The sequence below is a fragment of the Filicampus tigris genome, chromosome 7, assembly GCF_054856515.1.
Source record: "Filicampus tigris isolate MCC_2025a chromosome 7, RoL_Ftig_1.0, whole genome shotgun sequence".
NCBI classification, from domain to species: domain Eukaryota; kingdom Metazoa; phylum Chordata; class Actinopteri; order Syngnathiformes; family Syngnathidae; genus Filicampus; species Filicampus tigris.
This window is the reverse complement of record NC_141223.1, coordinates 6210328-6222598: the sequence shown is the minus strand read 5'-3', so window position 1 is coordinate 6222598 and position 12271 is coordinate 6210328. Positions and strand designations below refer to the sequence as shown.

At 41.5% G+C, this 12271-nt stretch overlaps 2 protein-coding genes across 2 annotated transcripts; both read left to right on the top strand.

The window, feature by feature from the left end:
• The first annotated feature begins 5447 nt into the window (after window positions 1-5447).
• On the top strand, window positions 5448-7283 carry LOC147144571 (apolipoprotein A-I-like). Its single transcript, XM_086036243.1, has 4 exons — window positions 5448-5547; window positions 5971-6022; window positions 6165-6309; window positions 6487-7283. Exons 2-4 carry the CDS (start codon window positions 5980-5982, stop codon window positions 7097-7099), a joined length of 801 nt encoding a protein of 266 aa, XP_085892369.1. The 5' UTR covers window positions 5448-5547; window positions 5971-5979; the 3' UTR covers window positions 7100-7283.
• Window positions 7284-10081: 2798 nt separating this feature from the next.
• On the top strand, window positions 10082-12188 carry LOC147144570 (T-box transcription factor TBX1-A). Its single transcript, XM_086036036.1, has 7 exons — window positions 10082-10212; window positions 10293-10394; window positions 11046-11217; window positions 11326-11481; window positions 11582-11649; window positions 11731-11834; window positions 12013-12188. Exons 1-7 carry the CDS (start codon window positions 10106-10108, stop codon window positions 12186-12188), a joined length of 885 nt encoding a protein of 294 aa, XP_085892162.1. The 5' UTR covers window positions 10082-10105.
• Window positions 12189-12271: the final 83 nt, after the last annotated feature.

The following is a 12271-nucleotide window of genomic DNA, read 5'->3' as shown; positions in this document are numbered from 1 at the left end:
TTTGTTTTTTGTTGTGGGTGGTTTGACTTCTTGGGTAATCGGGTGAATAACCTCTAATTCTTGGGCAACTGGAGTCTGAAATAATTCACCAAATCACATGCATATAAAACTATAATACACATAGATTTAATGTTAGATTGACGTCTCAAATATAATTAGCAGAGATGGAATCAAGTCACACGTGCATTTCTCAAGAAACCCCAAATAATCTGAACTCATTCTGTCTTGGGCAATAACACGTTAAGTCGAGTCAGAGGATGTCTCATGTCAAGCTTTATGATAAGTCAAGTCCAAAGTCAGTTATGAATACAATTTTACCTGCCGTGTCTGGTATTCATAAAAAGAGAAGACCAAAACGGTCATCGATGAGTTGTCATCTTATCGTGGTGTGTGTCCTTGGAGCTAAATTACCTGGGGTGTGATAGGCCTGGAAGGGTCACGCATTGCAAAGGGATTCTAGGTGAGGAACCAGACAAAGCAAGGCTCAAAAGACCCCTGTGACAAATAAAAATTTTGGATTACGTTTTCCCTTGCCCCTTGCCCCTCTGGAGCCAAGCCTGAAGGTGGGGCTCGTTGGCGAGCACCTGGTGGCCGGGCCTGCACCCATGGGGCCCGACCAGACTCTGCCCAAAAAGACAATGCGGCTCCCACTTCCCATGGGCTCATCACCTGTGGGAGGAGCCATAGGGGCGGGTGCAACGCGAGCTGAGCGGCTGAAGGCACGGACTATGGCGGTCCGATTCCCGGCTACAGAAAATGGCTCTAGGAACGTGGAATACTTATCTGGAGGCCGAGCTGGTGTGCAAGGTCCAGAAGTTCTGACTCAACAGTTGGTCTCGCTTTGCCACATAGCTTGGGCTCTGGTACCATTCCATTTGAGAGGGGTTGGACTCCAGACAAGAGGCTAGCCTCCCTCTGCCTTCGGGTCAGGGGACAGGTCCTGACTGTTGTTTGTGCTTATGCACCAAACAGTAGATCTGAGTACCCACCCTATTTGAAATCCTTGGAAGCAGAAGTGGAGCTTATTAAGGCTAAAGGCAGACTATAGCCTGATCTGGTTGCCAGTCAGTTGCAAGACACATGAAAAGACGGACAACCATTCAGTCATACATTGTCATTGAGTGGGAACTAAACCCACATTGCTTTCAGCAAATTCAGGCGACTGTGCCACGACACAATCACTAACGCTAACCCAGTACCCTACACATCAAAATAACAATATACAGTAAATGATAGAGGATTACAATGACTTCATTCGACTCAGGCACAGCTCCAGGATAATTTCTCTCCCGGGGCTAAAGGGGGGCTTGACCGATGCATGGGGGAGGCTGATAAAATAATTTATAAATATCTTTTAGAATTTCAAATAAAATGCTTAACTGAGGGTACACAGAGTTCTCAAGTCTCAAGCCCCCCTAGCCCCAGTGTAGTGCTATCTCTTGAGGCAACTTGAATATAAGATGCAATGACCCCATCAGCACACCAAACATTTACTAAGTGCTGTTGGGACCTTCTGATGTTTAATCGGTATAATTATGTTGGCTAGTAGCCTACTGCGTATCCATATTCAATTGCATTTGATAATAAATGACAAAAAAAGCAACTGAACTTTTGACATTAGACATATGAACTTTTACCAAAGCATGCAAAGCTTTTCGATCGAATGGTATCAATAAGCTGTCATATTATGGTGTAATTACGACAACATCATCATCATGCACATCACTTTTGTACGGTTGACTCTTTTTTTTCTCCCAAAAACTGTGGAAGCTACATTTACAGTACTTAAAAAAATTACTGGACAAAGTTGATGAAATTTGCTCTCAATCATGAATCATGAGATCACCTTAATTAGGAAACGGCATCTTCCAAGCGCAGCGCAAAAGAACTTTATAATTTTTGTCTGCTAACCTTCCTGAGATGAAAAAAAAGTGTGCCCTTGCTCACCCCAATTTTGCTTGGAAAAAAAAAAGTGTAGGCAGGTTCCTTATCTTTGGAGGTAAATGGCGATGATCATAAACAAAGAAGATAATGTTCACCTTTCAACTCATAGCAGGTTATTCGGAAAACACAGTCCTAATTACACAGATGAGCCACAATTACACAGTAATAATTCAAACCTTGTAAAATAATGATGATTTAAAATACAAAAATTGTATCCAGTAGTCAGTTTTGATTGACGTGGCACAGAGGTAATAATATTACAGTATGCTTATTATTGGTGTTTAAAATGTGTATTTTCCAATTAGTCACTTGAGAAAGCAACAAAATATTAGACACAGCTCTTGGAATGATGCAGTACAATTCTGTACCACAAATTACAACCACAATAAATTTAAAGTAGGCATTATTTTTAACATAAAGGAAGAATATTGAATACAATGCTTGTATTGGATACCTTTAGAATGTGAAAGTGGCCATTATGTAGTGGCTGGTTGGTGTACAAATGTATTTACTTACTTATGTATTACTTAAATGTGTCTTCACAGACAAACAATAATCTGACTCTGTTGCCTTTATTATTTTGGAAGCATTCTGGTTATTTGAGTTCATTGTTTTTGACCTGGCTTTGCCCGATCAAATAGAGTCAAGCAACCTACAGTGACACTTCAACCACAGCTTTGGCCTGAGTATTAAAGCAGAAGGGACCTCAGCAGATGTGACATTACAAAAACATCATCAGAAGATTTTAGCAGATTTATCTGAAAGTGTGTGTGGGCAAAGCGGTCCTCAGTGTTGCTTACAGCTGAGATAACCTCCCCTGCTGGTTTTAGAACAGTGCTCCACTATGAAGCTGGAACAATGAGGTGAACTCTGACCCTCAGCCAGAGCCTGACCAAGTGGTGGATTTGTTGATTAAATATTTATCAGCTCCAGGAAATCACTTCACACCTGTCTGGCCATTTGGTGGTCACAATAAAACAAGTTGGTCAAAAACGTATCACTAAAAAGACAATTAGGAGAGAATCCCAATACTGTATTGGCAGTATAGACAAACATAAAAAAGAAATACTGTTGCTGCAGATGATCATTGTTGCCGCTCTGTTTTGCCCATTTTAAATACTTTTTTTGCATGTAGTGAAAACAGCATTATGAAACGAGCAGGTTGGAGCACTGAGGTCCCCTTGATAACAATTATGGCAGTTATCTGGACGGACAGATAAGTGTGAATGCCAAATCAATGAAATGCACTGCGTGCCATCTCAAAGGTTGCTGTTCCAGATAAAAGCCATTCCTTTGACAGGCCCATTTCAACCTTGGTCAGCAGCTCTGAAGTCAGCAGCTGATATGTAGATCATGCTTATCAGACTTGTCATACAATGCTGTACAGTGACGGTGCAATCAGAAGCTTTGCACGGGTCAATGTTCTATCGCAAGCTCACAGTGTAGTCTCTTTATATCGTGGAGAGCACAAATTTATATAAATAAAAAACATTGTTTACTCGCCCACCTGGGCGTTATCTCCTTCAAGCTCGATTCCTCTGTGCAGGGTCTTAGCTGTTCCCAGTATTGCACTCTTTTACACGGAGATGTCATTCGTTGTTCCTGGTAACTGCTGGAGCCATCCATCCATCTTGGGGATAACTGCCCCCAGTGCCCCGATCACTAGTGGCACCACTGTTGCCTTTACCCTCCAGATTTTCTCGAGTTCTTCCTTCAGCCCGTGGTATTCCTCCAGCTTCTCGTGTTCCTTTTTCCGGATGTTGCTGTCATTCGGGATTGCTACATCCATCGTGACTGCTGTCATCTGATGTTTATCCACCATCACTATGTCAGGCTGGTTGGCTATCACCAGTTTGTCAGTCTGGATCTGGAAGTCCCACAGCAACTTGGCCTGGTTGTTCTCAACCACCTTTGGAGGTGTCTGCCTATGTCACTCCATGTATGCCTTGCCAGCCAGCATCTTATACCCTGCTGTATGTGCTGCACCACCTCTGGGGCTTCTTTGCACAGTCTACACCTGGCATTGTGTCTGATGTGGTAGAGCCCGACCTCAATTGATCTTGTGTTTAGGGCCAGTTCTTGTGCTGCCATGATTAGAGGGGCTTGTCTTGCCATTACAGTCCATCTGGCTCCTTCTCCTTACTGGGCTTCCATTGCCTGAGGCATTCACTAAGCAGGTCGTTCCTGGGAGCCATCATCTAGATGTATTCTTTGAGGCTTGTTGTTTCCTCCTGGAAAGTGCCTTGGGCGCTCACTAGTCCACGGCCTCAGGACTTGGGGCCCTCCGTCCATTAAAACAAAAACTATTTGAGTATGCATTTCTGCAATATCAACAAATTAAACTTTGGTATAGTTGACCTAATTTGTGCTGGCTCTAATCATTGGAACAAGCACGATGTCACATTTATGTTTCCTAGACACTGTCATATTAAATAAATAATTTGATCTCATTCTATCATCACACATTTATGTAAATCAGTATTGATAACAATTTATTAAAATGGTCAGCTCTACGACCATCCGTCTTCCTTGAATTGAATTACATGAAGCCACTGTGACAAAGTCCACGAGCGATAGGACAACAAACAACAGCATGGCACACAACACTCTTTGACCTATTAATCAAACTTGCACTCTTCCACACATGCACACACATATGCACGCACCCACGCACGGATGCACACAAAAAACCCACACACATCCACAGAAACACACACGTTTTTAATACCAAAGTTTTACACACCAGCCTAAAAAACAAGATATTTACAGCATATTGAGAATATGATCTCGCTTCATGACTTATGCAGCCTTGTCCTGGATGTGTCAGTGAAAATGTGCACACGAATGCAAGCAGTCATTTTGAGATTGAAAATTGGATAGCCTCAATTGCAATTATTTTAGAGCCCAAAGAAGTATAAATGAAAGGCACGCTTCAATTACAAAACGGGCAAAACATTGACTGTTTGGGGTGCAATTAGTAAACATTTTATTATTGTGTGGTATTATATCATTGTGAGTTTGTGTTGGTGACATGGAATGTTACATACATGTCCTGCCTGCGTTTGTATCAAGGTAAATGTCTCATCTGCTGCAAATAAAATATCTAATCCAACTAGTGCGAATACCGTAGACTAGAGTCATCTGAACTTTCACCTTCTTTTCCATACCTACAGTATTTGCTTGTCCCGTGTTCTAATGCCCCTTCCCGCAACACTGAAGTTCAACTTTGTCTGATTTTACAAATATTTACATTTACGTGATGAAGTCATTATTTAGCTATACGGTACACTTATTGTTCACCTCTCATTAGTTTGTTAAATGATAAGAGCCATTCTGGTGTCACATGCTCTATGGTTGCAGAAGAATTAAGAGATCCCAGTCTTTCACTTCTGGAAGAGTGTGTGCATGCTGAGTGATCTCCCAGCAGGTGACCATTGAACTCTAAACTTGGTCCCCTGCTAAGGGAGATGGCTGGGGGTGAGGTCCACTTCCACGGAGACACACAGCTCCCACCCCCTCCATGCAACGTCTCGTCCCATAGCCCGAGCACTATATAAGGTCTGCCCCTGCTCAAGTTGTCAGTCTCCTCAAGAACTCCACCAGGTAAGTCAAGCTGTACCTGCAACTGGGATTTGGGGGATGTAGAACAAGGACATGGGACGAAATAACGTCTTGGTCTATATGTGCACGGGTTTTGTTGCATTTTTTTTTCCTTCTGGAGCTCTTTTTTTTCAAGCAGTGTAAAAACTTCCTAGTCAAGATGATGCTGAGATTTACATGCTAATTGTATGATCGTGTATGATTGAAATGCCTGGATTTACATTAGCAAGCAGTCCGAATCAAACCGTTTGTCATCAACCTCACATAATTATCGAAATCTTTGGGCCAAATCAAGGTTGGTTGTCCTCTGATGCTTTGTTTAGATGATTATTATGAACACTGGATTCAAGCATTTGAACTTCTTTGCTGGTGTTCAAACAACAAAGCAGCAATATATACTCAACCACACTTGCTTTTTCACTTTAGACCTCCATCATGAAGTTTGCTGCTCTCGCTATCACCCTGCTGCTGGCGGTTGGTGAGTACTGCAATTAATACAACTCTCATCGGTGGATACCCTCTGTCTGAATACTCTGGAGTTTGTCTCTGCATCCTCCAACATTGATTCTTTTTTATTCTCATCCCTGCACATATGTTTTTTTTTTTTTTTTTCTGCACAGGCTCTCAGGCTGCTTCTCTGCCAGCTGATGCACCCTCCGCCTTAGCCCATGCCCGGGCTGCCGTGGATGTCTATTTGACTCAAATGAAAGAAAGTGCCCAGAAAGCCCTAAGTCAACTTGATGATACAGAGTACAAAGACTTCAAGTACGGCGATTTCATTGACATTTCTCTAGCCGCTCCTACTATCTAACAACAGAACTATGCTAATGATGTTGTGTTGATCCAGCTTTATAGCATTCACATTTTTGGGGGGATTTCTGAAGGCATTTCATTGCTTAGTTATAAAGTGATGTTTTTATCCTTTTCTCTGTTCTTACCCAGAGACATAATCAGCTCGCGCATGGATGAGTTCCACGAACAGCTCAAAGCTGTGCAGGGTTCCATTTCTCCCATCACCGACGGTGTGGTCTCTACACTCAGCGAAATTACTCAGACTTTCCGAGACAATGTCCAGAAGGATATTGATGCTTTGGAGACGGAACTTGCACCCCTTAAAATAAAGCTGCATGCTGTGGTAAACGAACACATTGATGAGTACCGTAAAATTCTGGAGCCTGTAGTCGCAGATTACCAGACAAGGCACGAGGCTGAAATGGAGGCTCTGAAAGTCAAAATGGATCCCATTATGACAGAGCTGCAAGAAAAGATCTCTACCAACATTGAGGAGACCAAGGCTGCTCTCATACCCATTGTTGAGGCTGTGCGTGCCAAGGTTAATGTGCGTCTGGAGGAGCTGAAATCCATGGCAGCACCTTATGTGGAAGAATACAAAGTCCAGATTGGAAAGACCTACAACCAAGCAAAATCTATCAAACAAGAAGACATCACTGCCCTGAAAGAAAAGATTTCCCCCTTAGTTGAAGATGTCAAGATGAAACTCCAAACTATCTTTCAGACCATCTTTGAAGCCTACAACAGTAACGCTGAAGCATAACTTTAATGAATACATACACACTTAGCACATGCATGCTTTTGTTGTCACAAACCAAGGCCAGTTACTGACCTTTTTTGTGTGTTCATTGTAACTGAGTTATCACAAGCGGATCTGTGATGATGCTTGTCTCATGAAAACTGCTTTGGCAAAAGACAGCTGAATAAACAACGTTCTGTTTATGAAACCTTTTCTCCTTGTCTTTGACTGAGGCCAAAATACAGTGGAACTGCAAAATACAATTGGTTTGGCGAGGCTGTTGTTCTAATTTCAAAACACTTTTATCATAACATAAAAAAGTGCGATGTTTTATATCAGAGTCAACCTATCAACATCATAAAACACATATAACCTTAACTGTACAGGTGATTGTTAAGTAACATTTTGACAGCTATGTGTCAGCATAGAGAGACCAGAACATTGTATAACAGCTAAATGAAACTAAAAGTAAAGTTAGTAAAGTAGTGTCTGCCATCAGCTTTAGAACATATTTTGAGCTTTGTGGCTCCTTTGGCGTGCACTCTTAAAGAAATTGATCATCAACATGGTTAGGTAAGCAATTTTGAAAACAACTCATGTGTTTTCAGTCTCATGTGTTTTACAACAATTAAAATCTCAGTTTTTATTCTACTGTCAAATAAACTAGCCGAAATGAACTACTGAGCATTGACAGTGCATATAAAAGGAATATTACAGGAATGCCATTCCACAACAGAGTATGACCAGACTCCTGGTTGTTTGTTAAAAGAATATAATGATATAATATCACTGCATCAAGCAGAATCCTTGTAATAAAAAAAAACAAAAAAAAAACTTAACCATATTTACAAATTAATATGTATTATAGGGAAGAAATTTTGATTTCTGTCGACAAGTGACAATACAGTAGCATAAAATATGTATATTAAATTCAAACATCCCCAAAAATTCAACACAAACTGTTCGATTAAGCGTGGGTCATGTGGGGCATGTTTTTGGAATGTGGGAGGAAACCGGAGTACCCGGAGGAAACCCACGCAGGCACGGGGAGAACATGCAAACTCCACGACCTCTGAACTGTGAGGCGGACTAGCTAACCGAATACCGTGCCGCCAGCCTGCAAGTTGGTCGCAATAAATGCTCCCGCACTGCACGGTGTGCCTACCAAGCATTATATAAGGATACAAACACAGGAGAAGCTTGCTTATATTGCTTGTGTTTCTTTAAAGGGAAGTCGACCCAATTTTTTTTTGGACAATAATATGTTCTATGTGGTTCCATGAGTCTAAACACGGCATTTTGATTGTTATTATGTTTGTGGAATATGAGTTAATAGTAAAATCCAGCCATTTTTGTTCATCTCAGGGGGCGGCCATATTGTCACTTCTGTGGACTGAAAAGGACATCGCAGTTGCTCAGGGCTCAGGTAACGACCAATCACGGCTCACCTGTTTTCTGAAGTTGAGCCATGATTGGTCGTTGTCTGATTCCTGAGCAAGTGTGATGTCATTTTCAGTAGACAGAAGTGACAAAATGGCCCCTTCCTGAGAGGCATGAAAACGGGTGGATTCTACTGCTTAACTCATATTCCACAAATTCAATATTAATCAGAATGCCGTGTTTAGACTCGTGGAGGCGCATAGAACATATTATTGTAAAGAAAATTGTTGGGTTGACTTTCCCTTTAAAGTACAAGACATGTCTCTCAGACAACGCTTGCAGACAGTGAAAGGTCTGTCAAATGCTTTCACTCCTTCGTCATTGTTTTCAACTGTGAAACCGAATTTAATCCGTACCAGACATTTGAATGAACCTGATCCTGCTCCAATTTTCATTTGTCAAATTGTGACAGTGCTTTCGTCTTTTACCGAGTCACAGAGCTTCACTTTGAAGCAGCTGTGAGGGACTGAGCCTGCAAAGAGCACACACACAAAGTGTCGATAGAACGACCAAAAAGCAGCAGTTCATAAGGGCATATCATACCGTGCAGAGTGCACTGTATTGTCCCATGGTCATGCAGATAACCTATTGAGAGGTCATCGTTGATCACAAAGCTGTGAGCTGTGATTAATGAGCTGATAAATCCACAGTGTGACCTCATCTATTGGCGTATTTATGTTCTTTATTAGGGCAAGCACACCCCAGGCTGAAAACCTTCAACACCACCAAATTGGTGCGCGCATGCACACACACACACCCACACACGCAAATTATAGACAAAATAACAATAAACCAAATCCAGATTTCTGTTGTTATTTTATTCCGTTTTAAATCATTAGTGACTGTACAATCAGTGTGGTAATGAAGCTCAACTTTGAAAACATTCTCAATGAAGAATAGGACCAATATTTTTCAGTCGTCATCTGTCCACACAAAGTAACTATAAGCTAATTGGAAAGTTAATAATGTGTAACAAGACAGCATTCAGGCTCTCGGCGAAATCAAATAGGCGTTAACGTAAGCACGGCTTCGAGGTGCATGTTTGCGTGATTTGTTGCCAAAATGTGTGCTTAATTTGCACAGTCTCATAATGACAGCTCTCGGGGCCACATGCATGGGTGCAGCTGTGACTGGTGCATGTCAGTAGCATTATGCGCACTATAATGGATGAGCAAGGCATCGTAATCCCCAGTGAGAGTCACAAGATGTATAAAACCTGCTTGCACTGATTCTGCCACCACTCTCTCACAAACGTTGGGATGTCCATTTGTGGCCCTGGACTTAAAGGGCGATTACCATTTTTGACCCAGTGTTACCCTGCTTTGGAAAGACTGCTTTTGTACCTTATTGGTCTTGATGCAAAGAAGGAAGGTGCTACGGGAGGAACACACACATACACAAAACGAAAAACAATTATACAATACACGACACAGATCCTCAAATTCACAAGAATGTCTTCGCAGGCAAGGAACGGTAAGTATGAACTGACAAACTCGATATCTATGCGATGATAATTATACTTTTCTCTCCTCAGGTTCTCAAAGCTGTAAATTACCGTCAGTGTGTTGCACAAATCCATCGCTATCAAGCATGAAGGTCCCGCCAGTCAATAAGGTCAGGGTTCAGCTGGAGATGCATGCACTTTGGCAGCAATTTGATGAGCTCGGTACCGAAATGATAGTCACCAAAGCCGGAAGGTAACAGTAAGCCTCAACTCATACGTGTTGCTTCTGCTTGAAATCCCCCTGTGATCACAATTCTATTCAAAACACGGCAGGAGGATGTTTCCAACATTCCAGGTGCGAATCTCAGGAATGGATCCTGCTGCTGACTATGTTCTACTCATGGACTTTATTCCTGCAGATGATAAAAGATACAGGTAAAGGTCACACATAATTAGGCATAAATATTAGCGATGGTGACTGGGACCAAAAATGATCTAATCTCTTTAGCAAGATTCGCTTGCATTATGAGTTAGGTTTATGATGTGTATCACTCTAAAAACTGTTGGGTTAAAAGTAACACCATTTTGGGTCAAAAATGGACCAATCCACAACTTTGGTTGATTTGACCCAACTTTCTTGATTGTTTTTGCACAAAACAATCCAACAAATTGGTTGTTTTGTTCAAAACAACCCAGAAAAACTATCTGTTTTGTACAAAACAATGCAAGAAAGTGTGTCAAATTGACCCAATTTGTGTATCGGTCCATTTTTGACACAAACTTGTGTTATTTTTAACCCAACTGTTTTTAGATACACTATCAACACTCTTAAAACAGTTGGGTTAAATATGACACAATTTTGGGTCAAAAATGGACCGATTCACTAATTGGGTCAATTTAACCCACCTTCTTGCATTGTTTTGTACAAAACAAACCAATGTTTAGGTTGTTTTGTACAAAACTACCCATTTTTTTAGTTGTTTTCTGCAAACACAACGCAGAAAGTTAGTGGATTGTCCATTTTTTTCCCCCCAAATTGTATTATTTTTAACCCAACTGTTTTTAGAGTGTAGGTGTGTGTGTCAGGTATGCATTCCACAGCTCATCCTGGTTGGTGACAGGTCGAGCAGATATTGCGGCTCCAAGCCGAATGCACTTCCATCCCGACTCACCAGCTCGTGGAGCCCAGTGGATGAAGCAGACGGTGTCTTTTGACACCCTCAAGCTGACCAACAATCTGCTTGATGACAATGGACATGTCAGTTTTTGTCATTGTGTTTATAAGCATTTTTATTCTTTTTTAATTTTTTTTTTATGAAAATCATACAAGACTTTGTTCAAGACGTTCTCTCCTTTTCCCCGCCAGATGATATTGAATTCTATGCATCGCTACCAGCCACGCTTCCATGTCGTGTATGTGGATACGGCACCCAACAGCCATTTAAACGCAGACAGAAACTTTTGCTCCTTCTCCTTCCCCGAGACGCGCTTCATGGCAGTCACCGCCTATCAAAACCACAGGGTAAGGAAACCAAGACAGCTTTGGAATTAAATATTTCTCAGGATTAGGGGATGTTTATTCACCTTCTTGTACTGAACAATATAATCTATTTTTCTGCCAGATCACTCAGCTGAAGATAGCAAGCAATCCATTTGCTAAAGGTTTCAGAACAACGGACACACAGGATTGGTTAGTGATAGTGTGCGAATAATCCTGAGTACAGTTTGCCTCGTTAATAAGGGGTCTGATGAATGCTTTATGTGAACACAGGGGAAACATTTCCAAGCCTCTTGGAGTGTGGTATCCACCAGAGGACAGGATTGAGCGCGATGTCACACACACAGCAAGGGAAAACAGCATAAAAGAGTCAACGGGTGAGTGCAATAATGTATTTCTATATAATGTATACGGGTGTACTATTCATTGTAATATTTGCCAATATGCTGCATCTATTTTTTCATCTTGATGTTTTCATATTTAATTTCATCACAAATTCATTACCGGTAATTGTTTGCAAACTTTTAAAACAACAGCACAAATTGTTTCCTTCAGCACAGGAGGCGGTCACGCAACTGATGGAGCAAAGTGGACAGTTTTGCAACTTCATAGATGCCGTGGTAGGAAGCGACAATGGAAACAATGCTTTTGGAACTCCAGCTTCTTTCATCAACCGCTCACCGTCTTACTGGGAATGTGCCGGATCATCTCAGAGCAACAATGCGTCGTAGAGAAAGTGATAATCAATGACTCATGTTTTCAGTGGGACCTTGGCCTGCATTCTGAAAACATTATAATACAGCTGTATTGTATC

What these genes read in the sequence shown, in the direction of transcription:
- LOC147144571 (XM_086036243.1), top strand. Translation starts at nt 5,980, where the DNA reads ATGAAGTTTGCTGCTCTCGCTATCACCCTGCTGCTGGCGGTTG. An exon ending in CACCCTGCTGCTGGCGGTTG is followed by an intron (nt 6,023 to 6,164) that starts GTGAGTACTGCA and finishes TTTTCTGCACAG; the next exon opens with GCTCTCAGGCTGCTTCTCTG. An exon ending in ACAGAGTACAAAGACTTCAA is followed by an intron (nt 6,310 to 6,486) that starts GTACGGCGATTT and finishes GTTCTTACCCAG; the next exon opens with AGACATAATCAGCTCGCGCA.
- LOC147144570 (XM_086036036.1), top strand. Translation starts at nt 10,106, where the DNA reads ATGAAGGTCCCGCCAGTCAATAAGGTCAGGGTTCAGCTGGAGATGCAT. An exon ending in GCAGATGATAAAAGATACAG is followed by an intron (nt 10,395 to 11,045) that starts GTAAAGGTCACA and finishes TGTGTGTGTCAG; the next exon opens with GTATGCATTCCACAGCTCAT. An exon ending in TGCTTGATGACAATGGACAT is followed by an intron (nt 11,218 to 11,325) that starts GTCAGTTTTTGT and finishes TTTCCCCGCCAG; the next exon opens with ATGATATTGAATTCTATGCA.